Below are 15,453 nucleotides of genomic sequence, written 5' to 3'. Positions count from 1 at the left end.
TACTTTAAACTCAGAAATGTCGCATTCGTCATTGAAGAGAAATATGTATTGTCTTGTTTGTGCTGTGATAAAGAGATGAAAGAAATGACAGTGATGGGGTCATGGTTGAACGAAATACAATAATATTAACATAATAGAATTTCGTAGAAGGAGAAAGTTGGAGGTAGTATTACCGACGAAGGCAACAGTGGAAGTCATGGTGGAAAAAGGATGGAGGAAGATTATAGTGGTGCAGCAATGTCAATGAAACGAATGGACTATTGAACAAAATCAGACATAGGAACCAACAGGTTGCGTATGAAGTTATATTTGTAAAGATTGGGAGTTGTGAAATTTTTTGTGAACGCGAAGGGTGTCATTATTGTTTTATTTGTTTATTTTATAATTGTAAATTTGAAGGAAAATTTAAATTTACATTATTGTTTTATTTCTTTATTTTATAATTGTAAATATGAAGGAAAATTGAAATTTACAAAATGATAATAAGTAAGTGATAATTAGTATGTACGAAAAAAACAAGTAAGTCATAATTAGAAATTAGTAATTAGTAATTAGTAATTAGTAATTAGTATTTTAGTAATAAATATAAAATTAACAAATATTAATAAAAAATTTTAAAAATATGAATTGGAAGTAGTTAAGTACAAGAAGTACAACTCCCCAGAAACCAAACGGCCTAGAAACCAAACGACACGACTGATGGCTGATGGGAAGGGTTCCAAACTACGAAATAAGTACTCATGTACGAGTCCCCATTCATGACTATTACTATCCAATGAGTGTATATATATGTACAAACCCGAAGCCTTAAAATCAGAAAATTTGTAGCAACAGGATACAATATTATACATACATATTTGAGAGTGAGATGGACTTATCATCATTGCCATGTGAGTTGATATTGGAAATCATTGTTCGATTGTCTGCGAAGTGTATTGCAAAATATAGATGCGTTTGTAAGAGTTGGCAGAGGTTATTGTCTGATCGAAACTTTTTGGAAGCAAATTATGCAGCACTGGGTAGCATAAGGAAGCCTTTATTCATAAATGAAATAGTTCGTTAGATATGTTTGGTTGATATCACAAAACATCTAAATGATAATGCCATTGTGCGAACATTCAGAACAGATTTGCTTTGTGAAGAATTCGGATACCATATCAAACCTATTGGTGCATGCATGGGTGTGGTGTTGGTCGAAGTTCTTTTTGGAGGTGAGTATAAGTTTTATGCTTGGAATCCCACAACAGGATATTTGAGGAAATTCAACAAGAGGCCACCTATTGAGTCAACTCCATTTGTGGATGAATATATTCTTAAGTTTTATGGTTTGGGGTATGCTCCAAATATAGGGCAGTATATTTACATTCAGATATATAAAAACAAATATGATGGGATTGGCATAGTGGAGGGTTATTCGTTGACAAATGATGAGTGGTTCACGATTGATACCAGCATGGAATTTTCATATACTGATACTGATGATACTATTGGGAATGGGTCCTTGGGTTTGTATTTTGCTGAACATCTGCACTGGCTTGTGTTGTCCAGTACTATTAACTCATATCAAATTTTAGCATACAAATTTAGTGATGGTCAATTTGAGGTTGTTGGCCTACCTCGTGATGTTGATTTATCAAGGGTTGAACTATGTTCGTTAGTTATACTTGATGAATGTCTAACATTTTCTGGGATTTTTGACGATGCTGAATTACCGTTTTATGTTGTAAAAATATGGGCAATGAAGCAATATGGTGGTCAGCGCTGTTGGAGTCATAATGTAACATTGCATATGTGTGATTGGGCTTTCGGATACATCTTACTCGTATGTTTTACAGATTATGGTATTGTTTACATAAACAACAGCAGTGAAATGATACTTAGGTGGAACAACATTTATCGTGTTGTTGAGCATCAAATGATTGAAATTATACAAATTTATCACCGCATGGCTATTTATGAGGAAAGCCTTCTTTGGGTTTAGGTTGTTTTTATTATTAATTATGTATAATTTGTTTGTATCAGTAATTATGTATAAGATGTTTGTATTACTTTTTATTTTTAGGTTATTTGTATTAAGGATTATGTTTAGGTTGTTAGTATTGGGTTAGTAATATTTTGTGATTTTTATAGAAAAAATGTGAATTATATTGTTATTCTCTAATGTTTTGTGATTTATATAGAAAAAATATGAATTTACCTCTGTGATGCCCGAAATTAAACTTCAGGTGAGGATTCCAATGTGGAACTTTTCCAAAGATTATATAATAAACCACTTCAGATGTTAGGTGGATTCTGAAGTACTCCTCTAAGTATTCTATTTGCTACCGGTATGGGTCTAGGCCGAGTCATACCGATGGATGAGGTGGCCCCACCAGGGTTACGTGACGACGTAACCCAACTGTATATTTTCCATGAGAGGTTACGTGTGGGACATGGGTTGATGACATGTTTCACCGTATCAACACTTGGTTTGGATGGTGTTGAGGCCAACATTTGGTTTGAATGTGTTGGTTACATCATGGATTATACAGTGGTGTGACTTTGTTTTGGATGTGGAATATGTATACATATGGTATGGATTGTATACATTGGTTATGGATTCTTTATTATAATAAAATATGTATGCATTGGCATGGATGTGTATACAATATATTTTGGATTGGTCTATATTTAGCTTGGAAATGACTTGTTGGTCTGGATAAATACTGTGGACAAATATCTGTTTAATGATATTTTATTATGATATACTATGGTTGGTTTTATATGTGCTAACCCTTATATTTTCATGATGGACTGTGATGATCTCACTATGTGGGGGAGCAGATCAGGTATGAGGCTTTGGGATAGCAAGGAGTCTTTTGGATAGCTGTTTTGAGAAGTGGCTAGGTTTAGAGCTTGACCAGCACCTAGGGTGTCTTATTTTGATGTCTTCATGACATTGTAATTATATTACCTTTTTGGATTACTGTATAACATTACTGAGGATGACTCTACTATAAAATTATGTTATATATTTTAGAAACAATTTTATATGTTATTGTATATTTACACTCTAGCGTAGCTGGCCCTTGTTCTATTTTCTTTAATATATTATTTATCTTTGGTTGGTTCTGGATGTGACGGCCTAGGGTGGGTCGTTACATCATTGAGCTCATCGATGGGGCTCGACCGTTCATCATGGGAGTCTGACCTCGGATCCAGGTCAGTGATGTCCACGTGGGCGATGTGAGCCACTGTGGGGGGATCACTTCGGCATCGCTCGTCAGACGAAGAGACTTTCAAACTTTTGGCGTAGCACTGCCGAGCTATCTTCTGGTTTGCCCTGACAGAGATGATCTTGCCATCACTCCCTGGGAACTTCATGGTGAGATGTGGGGTAGACACCACTGCTCCGAGTTGGTTCAACGTCGGCCTTCCAATAATTATGTTGTAGGACGTGTTGGCTTCCACAAGGAGGTATCAGACCATAATCCTCCTTGTGTCGGGAGATGTTCCGAAGGTTGTCAGCAGGTCCACGTATTCTCGAGTGTGTATTCGCTCTCCTGCAAATCCAACTAGTGGTTCTATGTGAGGTTGGATAAGGGAGTGAGGGATATCTAACCTGAGGAACGTCAGCCAATATAGGACGTCAGCCGAGCTTCCTTGGTCAATCAACGTCTTGTGGACCTCCCAATTGGCGTCCTCCACGGCGATGACCATTGGGTCGTCCTGGTTGGGGCAGACGCCAGTGTAGTCGTCGTCGGTGAAGGTGATCGGCGGTGAGCTTTGGTGTGAGGCCGAGGTAGCGGAGTTGACGTTGTTGATGCTACGCAGGTATCTTTTTCGGGCTGAGCTGCTGGATCTTCCGCCTACAAAGCCTCCTGCAATTGTGTTGATTACTTCCCGTAAGGGAGCTGACCTTGTTTCCTGGCTTACCTCGACCTGCACTACGCCATCGACATTTTGCTGAGAGCCAGAGGGTTGGTCTACGTGAGCTCCTGAACCACGACCTCTGCCTCGTCCTCTTCCATTGTAGCCTCCTCGGTGGCCTTGCTGTTGTTGGACGTATTGGCCGAGGTGACCCGCCTGGACAAGTTCCTCAATATGGCCTCCTCTAGGATGTGCACTCTGGGCGTATTCAGGGGAGTGTAGAAGTCGTATCTCCCCCTCTATTTGCCCTGGCAGTCTTCTTGAACTGGCTGTCATTGGTGACCTTCATCTTGTCTTTGTGACCATGGTCAGGCTTCGCTTGAGATTTTTTGTGAACCTGGTCACGAAAAGCAGAGTGCTCTTCCATCTGTATGTACCCTGCAGCTTGGGCACGGAGTTCGTCCATGTCGCGAGGAGCTTATCGACACAGGCTGTCGATGAACAGTCCTGGCTTGAGTGCCATGAGCATGGCGTGTAGGGCGACCTCAGGATTCAAATTTCGAATTTTCACTGATATGCCGGCAAAACGTTCCATGAACGCCCGTAGTGGTTAGTCGTCGCTCTATCTAAGACTGGCTAGAGCAGCTGACGTGATGTGATGAGGTCGGCTCGTTGCATACTGTGTCGTGAACCGTCTGACCAGAGTATCAAAGTTGTCAATCAACTCAACAGGTAACTAGGTATACCAGTTGAGTGCAGCCCCCTTGAGCTAGGTAAAAAGAACCCTACACAAAACAGCATCGTCATTAGTGTATAGGTTTACTTGTGTGACGTATAAGTCAATGTGTTCATCTGGATCCGTCGTGCCGTCGTAGCAGTCGATGTGGAGGGGCTTCCAGCCGAAAGGTAGGGGTGTCTCCATGATGCCGTCCATAAAGGGGTGGCGGCGAATGCTCGTCCAATTTCCAGGAGCCTGGGTTGGAGCGTTGCTGACTTCATGGGGCGACCTGTTTGTTAGCGCGTGAGACCGATGTGTGGTAGGTCGGGGAGTCGGTGCCCTAGGCGCCGTTGGGGGTTGAGCGACCGAGTGCCCCTCCTCTTCGTGTTGGCTACCCGATTGAGGGGGCTGATCAGAAGGGCATTGAGGAAGCTGGGCGCGAATAAGCTCGTTCTCGGCACGCAGCGCCGCTAGATCAACTTTGTTAGCGGTACGCAGCACCGCTAGGTCGGTTTCGTGCTTGGCACGCATGCTTTGCAGATCGGCGGTGTGCTGCTGCCGCATTTGTTCGACCTGCTCGATCAGCCTTCTCAATGCTGCTTCGCTGTCCATTCTAGTTGTGCGATCTAGGTCGTCTGTTGCTCGTCTACTATGGCTTCAGGTGAAAACCATAAGCGTGGCCGATAAGAGCTGTCTTGATCGACCCACGGTGGGTGCCAAATGTTCTTACCGGAGATCGATCGTAGGGGACGATCTGCTGGGTAAGATCGGCGAGCCTCCTTCACTGGTACGTTTGATGTTCCAAGATGGGGGTGGTACTTGCAAAAGAAACTCCGATATTAAAGTTAGTGTTTGTGGGTGTATGAGTCTCTTATAAGTAATGCACGTACCTTTGTGTGAATTAGGATTTCATTGGGCCTTGGGCTTGAGGTCAGCTATGACCTATTTGGATGTCGGGCTGATGTCGCCTAGCGCGTGTCCGAGATCACTCCACGCTGAGATGCCGAGCTAGAGTTCGGCATCGCGGTACGGATAGTACAACTTATAAAATTAAAAATCATATAAAATATTTTATAATTATTCGTCAATTTGAATTTATAAAACAAAAAATCATATGATTTTCAAATTTTTTTAAAATTTGTAGATTTCGTTTATGCTTTAAGAACTTGTAAATAAACATTTGAATTGTTAGAATTTGATGTAGAACACAAATTATTGAGTAAAGTAAGTTTAACAAAATTTACTCTTGGAATGAATGAATTTCTCCTAATAAACCAATAATTTATTACTCTTCACGAGTTCAACAATTATGAATCGAATCAAGGCCCCATCCAGTTGAATTTTCAATTGCATGAATCCTAACCATTGAAAATAGATAGGTCAAAATACTTTTTTTAGTTCATATAGTTTCACTTACTTTATCTTTTAATCCTTATAGTTTAAAATAGACTTTTTTTACCCCTTATTCTTATCTTCATCATTTTTTTAATCTTTATAGTTTAAAATAGATCTTTTTAGTCCATATACTTGTAGTTTTATAATCCTTTTAGTCTCTGTAGTTAATTTTTTTGTAATGTAGTCTCTTTTGTATTAACGTGACAAATATATTAATTTAACTATGTGTGTTTAATGTTAAATTTATTTTTCTGACTTTAAATTAGGTCACTCAAAGTTTCGTTCTTCCTCTGTACCCATCACATGCAATGCCTATTTTTGAGATACATCTTTTTTTTTTTCTCACAAAAATGAAAAATCTCTACCACATTAATGTAAAAAACAAATAAAGCTACAAAAAATAGCAATAAAATAATGTCATTTATGTTTACAAGTCTTCTCAAATATTCCCTCTCACCAAAATAAGAAATAAAAAAATCTCAATCACTACTACACGATAAAAATAATAAGGTTTAAATATGTTATAGTTTATGTACAATAAGTTAGTTTTAATTTAATTATTTTAGATATTTTTAATTTTTAATTTTTATAAATTTGGAACTCTTATTTTTAGTTCTTTTAAAAGGATAATTCACTATTTTGTGTGTTATCTAGAATGGTTAGTATTACTATATGTCAATACCTCTAAATATTTTTATACATATTTAAAATAAATTAATATTATTTATTCACATTGTAGACTTTAAATTTTTTAGGGATGAAAATAAATAAATAAATAAATATATATATATATATATATATTAAAGAAACTAAAATCAAAATTAATTTTATTATGTTTTAAGAACTAAAAAAATCAAATTTTAGAAGAACCAAAATAAAAAAAAATACTATAACTAAAAACATGTCTAAATCAAATAATAATAATAATCTTTTAATTTGGATAAAAATATTTTCTAATAATTAAGAACTAATTTCTTTTATAATAATAATAATAATAATAACAATAATAATGATGATGATAATATTGCAGAACTCATATTTAGTAATAATATGATCGCAATAAAATACAAGTGAAAAACAATTCTTTTACATTAGTTGTCATTTTAAGATTGAGCTACTCAAGCTAAAATAATATCTTTAGAAAAAATGAGGCAAACAGTAAGGAGGTCAAACTCGTCATAGACACATGAAAGAAAAGTAAAAAGAGATTAAATATACTTTTAAAAATAATCAAAAACTCACTTATTTTTGTCACAAGTGTAGTTTTTTTAAATTAAAAAAAAAATGAAGTTTAGCTAGCTAGTAAAGTATTGCCTTAAGAAAGGAGATTAGAGCCTAAGGGTAGCTTGACATAGGTTAATAGCAAGTGACATAATAGATCTAACAACAATAATCATTATGATAAACTCATATATCATCTTAAGAAAATGAAGTAGAGCTCAACTCAACCTAATAAAATTGTCTTGTAATATATAATAATTATGATTAGACCACTAACTAGTCGACATGAGACTTGTAACATTTATATTGACGGTTAACTCCTTTTGTTAGATTGGACTTTCAACTAGTAGGTGCATTAGTTTCTAATTAAGAGTAAGTCTTGATAAACTTACTTCACTCCATAATTCATGTTTTACATCAAATTATAATAATCTAATCATTGAATTAAAAGTTTTTAATGCATAGATCAAGTTTATATATATTTTTAAGAAATTTAAAAATTGTTTGATATTTCGTTTCATTTACTCGAATCAATGTTTTCAAAATTGGATCATTCATTAAACATATCTAGTAAATATTGGTTTAATGTTCAATAGTTCAATCGTATTTGAATTGTGATTAAGCCAATATTAATAAAATAATGATTATTATTATTATCAATAAAACAAATAATATTAAATAAATATAATTTTATAATTTTATAACACTAAAAGTTAAAATAAAATGTTATTTACAAATTCTTAAAATTTGATATATATGTAAAATTTTAAACTATATATAATATAATATTTAAGTTTAAGTTTTAATAAAATATAATAATATCTATTAATAATAACAAATTTACATTTAGAATAAATAGTATCAAATTAATATATATAAAATAAAAAATAAATATATTAAAATTGTAAATTAATATAAATTATTAAATTATATTTATGAGACAAGTATTAAAAAAATATTTTAATTTGTAATTTTTATTCAAAAATTAAATTAAATTTTAATTGTTTTTAATTGAACTGCCTCAAACTAGTTTGACCATTATTTTTACCAATTTTGATTGGTTTTGGATCAATTTTATAGACTTTTGACTGGTTTGATGTATAATGGTTTCTTGGGTCAACCAAGCTAGTTTAGGATTAGTTCTTGATCAAACCGATTCAATTGGCCAATTTGATCTGATTTTCACAACCTTAATTCAAATTAAAAGATAATTAAAAAAATATTTTATACATTAATTTAAATTTATATAACAAAGTATTATATAATATTTAAATTTTAAAAAAAAATTAAAATTTTATTTATATATTAAAATTTTTTAATTTACAATTAAATTATTAAAATATAATATTAATTATGAGTCAACACTAATAATGATATGAAATGTAATGTTGAACACTAATAATGATATGAAATGTAATGTTGAAGAAGGAAAATTTAACTTCGAGTCAACTACACCATAATAATTGGGTCTTTCTTCATGCCTTTTAAGTGACGTGTGCACATATGTGAGTATCAAGGAAATTTATATATTTTTATCACATGAAGAATATTCTTTAATAAAGAAAAGAGAAAAAGAAAAAATTTCAAGGTATCTATAAACAAAGACATTAAGCATTCCTAGTGATTCATAAGTAAGGATAAGGTGAAGGTGAGAATAGTCAGTAACAGGGAAAGATGCAAGGAGAAACAATAGTGTTGTACCCAGCCCCAGGAATAGGGCACATCATTTCCATGGTGGAGCTAGCAAAGCTCATCCACAAACACCATTTCTCCACCACCATCCTCCTCACCACCGGCTTCTCGGACCACCCCTCCATCGACGCCTACATCCGCCGCATCTCCGCCGCATACCCCACCATCTCCTTCCTCCGCCTCCCTCACGTCGCCGCACCAACCGCGGCCGCCAGCTTCCTCGGCAAGTGCTTCACCTTCGTCAAAAGTAACGTCACCAACGTAGCCACCACGCTAACCCAAATCTCGGAATCCGCCACCATCAAAGCCTTCGTAATCGATCTCTTCTGCACTTCCGCAATGGAACCAGCTTCTTCCCTGCAGATCCCCGTCTACTACTTCTTCACCTCTGGCGCCGCCGTTCTCGCGCTCTGCTGCTACCTCCCCACACTCCACCGACAAACGACCCTGTCGTTTAAGGACATGGTCGGGGCGGAACTGCAGGTGCCGGGTAACGCGGCGCTGAAGGCGGTGAACATGCCCGAACCCATGCTGGATCGAAACGACATTGCGTATTGCGACATGTTGGATTTCTGCACGCACCTTCCCGAGGCGCGTGGGATAATAGTGAACTCGTTCCCACAGCTTGAGCCTGCGGCGGTTAAGGCCGTGGCGGAGGGCGCGTGCTTTCCAAACGCCGAGCGTGCACCTTCCGTTCACTACATCGGACCACTCATTGCAGAGCCTCAGCAATCAGGTTTACTGACTAATGCCATTTTTTTATTCACAACTCTTCTATTTGATTCCCTCTCACCAAATAATGATAATAAAAAAAAAAAGGAGGGGATTCGTCAAGATTTGTTTTATTTAATTACACAAATTTTATATTAAACTTTATTATTAAATTTAAATATTTTAATATATAAATTAAGTTTATAAATTTTAAAAATTTTAAAAATTATTTAATATTTTATTTTATTAATTTAAATTAATATATAAATCATTAAAATTTGATATAAAATATATTATTAAATAAAATAAAATTTAAATAAATTTACTTATGAATTAAATGAATCTCTTATCATAAAATAATTCTCTATAACCACGTCTCTATACAAATAATAAGGTTTAAATATGATGCGGTTGATATAAAATAAGTTAGTGTGTGTTTAATTTATTATTAAAATTTTATAAATTTATATTCAACAAAGAAAATAAGAAATGTTACTTTGTATTTTGATGTTTTGAAACACGTGTTTTTACGTTTTCGTTAAAAAGACATATTTCCAAACACGCTTTTAGTCATGAAACTTTTGGCCAACTTAAGATTGAGACATGTGAGGAGGTCGTACTTGTCATCTGACACGCGAGAGAAAAATAAGGAAAGAAATAATATACGTTTGAAAATAGTTAACACCTCGTTTATTTTTTTTTCTACGCATGTAATTATTTTATTATATTTAAATATTTAATTTATATATAAATTTTATATAAATATATGCTTACATTTAATAGGATAAAGATTAAAAAGAAAAAAAAACTACAGTAATTAAAAAGCTGCCCAATTTTCCAGCTAGACAAGTGGCTCAAAACCTCTTAATATAGCAAATAGACTATCCATATGCATTGTAAGTTTGTAACACATTTCTGGATTGTCAAAACACGTTAACTCATATCGATCCATTTTAAGGTTGTGTTTGAATTGAAGGATGAATTTAGGGGAGTGAAATAAGATTTGAAGAGAAAGAGAGTGAAAAATAAAGTTTGGATTAAGGGAAAGATAGTGGAAAGTGAGTAGAAAGTTTGTGAGAATTTGTGTAAAAATTGATTGATGTGATAGATAAAAGTTAAAAATTTAATAGATGAATATGTAATTTATACTTTTACTCTTGGATTAAAAATGAGTATAATATTATTTATTATAAATAATAATAATTACAATAAAATTATATTAATAGGTATAATGTATTAAAAAAATAATAAATAATGAATAATAATAAATATTAGAAAAATAATAAGAATCATAATAAATAATAATGATACTAATTATAATAAATAATAATAATATTAATAATAATGATAATAATAATAATATTTATAATAATAATAAATAATAATAATAATAATAATATTAGTTGATTTTCCGATTTGGCATGCTTGGTTGGTTTCCAAAATTCCAAAAATGAAGTTGAACGGGAAAAAGCGAAGAAGGTATTGGCATAAATAATAGTATTATTTTATACAGTAGTTAGATAATTGTAAAAGGAAAAAACAAGTGCCAAGTGAGGGTGCGGCGATAGTGCATGAATTAAGGTTGGGAGAAATGGGTATACCACCATAATCGATTATGTATGGTACATAATCGATTATGGGCTGGCATAATTGATTATGCTAGCCCATAATCGATTATGTGCTATGCATAATCAATTATGCTGGTTGGAGGTTCAGTTTTTCACTGCAATTTGTCCTCTATTCTTCATCTTTTTTTAGCTTTTTGGCAGGGATATTATCGGGTTTTCTCATTTCTTACATGACTTTTATCTCTTTTCTTCACAACTTCGCGAGGAATGGCAATGCGGATTCTCCCGCTTTTTTTTGCTTTTCTTTCGGTACAAATTAACAAAAACAAACTCAAATTTCTTCATCTTTCATTCGTTGTGGGCTAAGTGAGGTGGAGTGGTTGACTCGATAATAGAATGTAGGTTAAAAAATATACCTTATCCTATGAAGATATGAATTAGTTGTTTAGAATTAAAGGTTTAGGAGTTTGGTCTTAAAAATATAAAATAATATAAAAAGAAGCTTTTAGAAAGTGTACCATAATTATTTCGTATATTAATCCCGTGTAAACTCGGTGCAGCAACTTGCATGAAACCTTAGCTATTAAAATGGGTAAAGTTTAGGAGTGTATTATGAATTATAATTTATTTTTATGTGTTTCTGGATTCATCACTTATCAGGAATACCCACCTATCTAAAATGTGCAGATTACAAAGATAATTTTTCAATTTTGATCACCTAAATTTTATCTTGTTAAAATTGACTTTTTTCCCAACAATTATTGCTTTAATTTTGGTCATTAAAAATAACAATTTACTTTGCTGCTCTTTATATATATATATAGAGGAGGGTTCAAACGACACTGGTGTAACTTTTACTAAGTGTTACACCAGTCAACAACTTTATATTAATTTTGAATTTTGAAAATCTAACCGTTAGATTGAAAGTTCATATCTCTTATATCATATATATCAAATTTTGTTAAATTTGAACAACAACTTGAAGGTAATCAAAGTGTTTATATTTTAGTGTATTTTGAAATCAATATATTACGTCAATTTTATTTTATGAGAATGAAGTATCAAATCATTTTGGATTAATATAAAATTTTGTATATATGATCTAAGAGATATGAACTTTCAATCTAACGGTTAGATATTTTCAAAATTCAAAATTTGATATAAAGTTATTGAGTGGTGTAACACTTAGTAAAAGTTACACCGGTGTCGTTTGAACCCTCCTCATATATATATATATATATATATATATATATATATATATATATATATATATATATATATATTTATTTATTTTAGAAACGTAAGTTGAGTTGTTCTTATTATATGACAAGATCTTGTCCTTTTGCTTATTTTTTAAAGAGTGAAATTATTATTATTTTTTTCTAATTTTGTATTTTTTATGCGCAGGGATTACTTTTTTTTTTCTTTTGATTTTGTATTTACTTTTTAAATTGTTATATTTTAAATTTATAATATTAGTTATCATTTATACTTTTAAATTTAAATATACTTATCATATTACAAATGAAATCAAGAAACTAATTAAGAACTTGTCCAACTACCCAAGTAGGCAAATCAATCACTAATAGATCGGTTAGCAATGGTTATCACATGCTTGTTAGTACGTTAGTTTCAAATAATTCACATTTAATAAAATTTATTAGCTTGAGTGTGTGCGTTTTTAATTTGACTTTAAAACAACGTGATTTAAGTTAGAAATGAGTATTAAACATACATTTTATCAACAAGTTATTGTTTTGTTTTGAATGAAATTCAACTCAATTTTTTTTAAATAAGGTCTTAAGATAAAATTCTATAAATAAAAAATGATTAAAATAAGAAATTCTACTAAAAGTGAATAATTGTATTCTTTAATAAGATTAGTCGTCGAAAATAGTTCCATCAATATCAATATTAAAAAAAAACACTATTTTAGTTACATTTCTACATAACAACTATAAAAGAAATATAATTTAAAAAACTTTTTTCTTTTAATAAATTTGGTATTTGAAACAATAATTTTTTAGTGAACAATATACTATAAAAAAATTATTTTAGTCATTGATTATGTTATATATATATATATATATATATATATATTTATTTATGTACAGTACAATTTATAAATTAACGACCATACTTCTGCTATACTAACAATATAAAATATGAAACACAAAAGATTAAACCATCAAATAATTTGAATCAAAGAAGGTTGTAGATATATATGACTCTTAAACATGCTAAATGAGGGTTGGTTTCTAATAAGGGACTTCTAATCTAATATTGAGTTTTGTGAAATAATTATCAAATTGAAAGATATTAAGTAATAGTTGATAAAAATTACATTAATATTATTTGTTTCCTCTCCAAAATTTATTTTGTTAAGAAAAGTTTGGTTTGTATAAAATCAGATGTAGCAACAGAAAACAAACAATGTTTGTCATGGCTGGACGAACAACCAAGTAAAAGTGTGGTGTTCCTTTGTTTTGGAAGTCGTGGATCATTCTCAGTCTCACAAATGAAGGAGATCGCCAATGGGTTAGAGAGGAGTGGCCTAAGGTTCTTGTGGGTCGTGAAAAGGCCAACCCAAGATGAGAGAATAAAGCATGTTGTTGACATAACATCGGAATTCGACTTGGCTTCTGTGTTGCCAAGTGGGTTCATCGAGAGAACCAAGTATAGAGGCTTGGTTGTGAAGTTGTGGGCCCCACAAGTGGAGGTGTTGAGTCATGACTCGGTGGGTGGGTTCGTGAGTCACTGTGGGTGGAACTCGGTGTTAGAAGGAGTGATTGCAGGGGTGCCAATGATTGCATGGCCACTGTACGCAGAGCAGCACGTGAATAGGCACGTGATGGTTGAACAGATGAAGGTGGCTATTGCAGTGGAACAAAATGAAGAAGATGGGTTTGTGAGTGGGGAAGAAGTGGAGAAAAGGGTGAGGGAGTTAATGGAGTCACAAGAGATTAGGGAAACAAGTTTGAAGTTGAAACACTTGGCTTTGGCTGCTGTTGGGGAATTTGGGTCATCCACAAAAGCACTTGCCAACTTGGTTCAAGCATGGAGTGGATTTAGTGCCTAACATGATTGTCAACTATGATTGTTGATTAATAATGTTGTACAACTGGTTATTGTTTTCACATGAATTTAAGTTTTGAGTATGGTTGGATTGTTGTTGGTAGTTGGTACGATAGAGATAGAGACGATAATATTGGATGTAACCTTTGAATCTTTTAATATTATATTTTTTATTATAAATATTAAATTTAATATAATTGGCATGTTATTTGTAGTTGACAATTACTAACATTTTAAATAATATAATATATCAAACTTAGGTGAGCAAACAATTTGTAATCTACATGCATGTTTTGATAAGTTCAATTTTTACATTGATTTTAGTTATATGATTTATTGAGTGTTAAGAGAGACAAGTGTTTATAAATTATTCTTAATTTTGACTTTTAGGTAGGAAAAAATCCAAAATTGAAACTTGAAAGAAAGATATGGCCCTGAATGAAAGTTGTATGCATTCAGTTTATAGATTGGTGAATTTTAGGGTGTGGGAGTAGGAAGTTTAAATACGGAGGGGAACATATTATTATGGATGAGTGGAGTTCAAATTCATTCAAAGTTTAAACATTGTTATTGATTTGGAAGAATTGGACCACACATACATTTGTGACAGTGGATTCATATTCATATTTAAATGATTCCATCCGTTCTACCTCTAGTTCATTCTAATTAAGTTTGGGCAAAAATTTCTGGCTGATTTGAAACTGACCAGACCGACGGTCAGATTGGGTGAAGCGGATTGATTCTCAGGTATTTCGGATTTTTTTGGAAGCAAATTTCGGATTCAAACGGGTTTGAATGGTCAGATTTGGTGTTGGAATTTTCTCATCCGATATACCCAAATCTGACCGTTTATCTTCTTCGTCTTCATCGTTTATCTTCTCCGTCATTACCGTTTATCGTCTTTTACTTCGTCTTCTTTCTTCTTCTTCTTCATTCCGTCTTCTTTCTTCTTCTTCTTCACTCCGTTTTCTTTTTTCTTCTTCTTCACTTTGTCTTCTTTCTTCTTCTTCTTCACTTTGTCTTCTTTCTTCTGCTTCTTTCTTCTTCTTCTTCACTCCGTCTTCTTTCTTCTTCTTCACTCCGTAAACATCCACTTCTCTTCAACCTTTCCCTGTCATGGCCACCGCAGCTGAGAAGCTCCCTGTTCCCTACTCTGGTTGACGAAGGGGGTGATGCAGAGATCTGAAACTCTGCGCGATTTCTTCCAAATGAAGCAGTGACGGA

General features: G+C 33.1%; 2 protein-coding genes across 2 annotated transcripts; both read left to right on the top strand.

Moving 5' to 3' along the window:
- The first annotated feature begins 868 nt into the window (after window positions 1-868).
- LOC145952735 (F-box/kelch-repeat protein At3g23880-like) lies at window positions 869-1,981 on the top strand. The gene is made up of 2 exons (XM_083065685.1): window positions 869-1,019; window positions 1,128-1,981. The coding sequence occupies exons 1-2, from the start codon at window positions 869-871 to the stop codon at window positions 1,979-1,981; spliced, it is 1,005 nt and encodes a 334-aa protein (XP_082921811.1).
- A 6,775-nt stretch (window positions 1,982-8,756) lies between these two features.
- LOC109805617 (UDP-glycosyltransferase 88F5) lies at window positions 8,757-14,416 on the top strand. The gene is made up of 2 exons (XM_020367777.3): window positions 8,757-9,611; window positions 13,566-14,416. The coding sequence occupies exons 1-2, from the start codon at window positions 8,858-8,860 to the stop codon at window positions 14,231-14,233; spliced, it is 1,422 nt and encodes a 473-aa protein (XP_020223366.1). The 5' UTR covers window positions 8,757-8,857; the 3' UTR covers window positions 14,234-14,416.
- Window positions 14,417-15,453: the final 1,037 nt, after the last annotated feature.

Source organism: Cajanus cajan, chromosome 10 (genome assembly GCF_000230855.2).
Source record: "Cajanus cajan strain Asha chromosome 10, NIPB_CcT2T_4, whole genome shotgun sequence".
NCBI classification, from domain to species: Eukaryota; Viridiplantae; Streptophyta; class Magnoliopsida; order Fabales; family Fabaceae; genus Cajanus; species Cajanus cajan.
The sequence above is the reverse complement of the archived record's forward strand: the minus strand, read 5'-3'. Positions and strand labels throughout refer to the sequence as shown.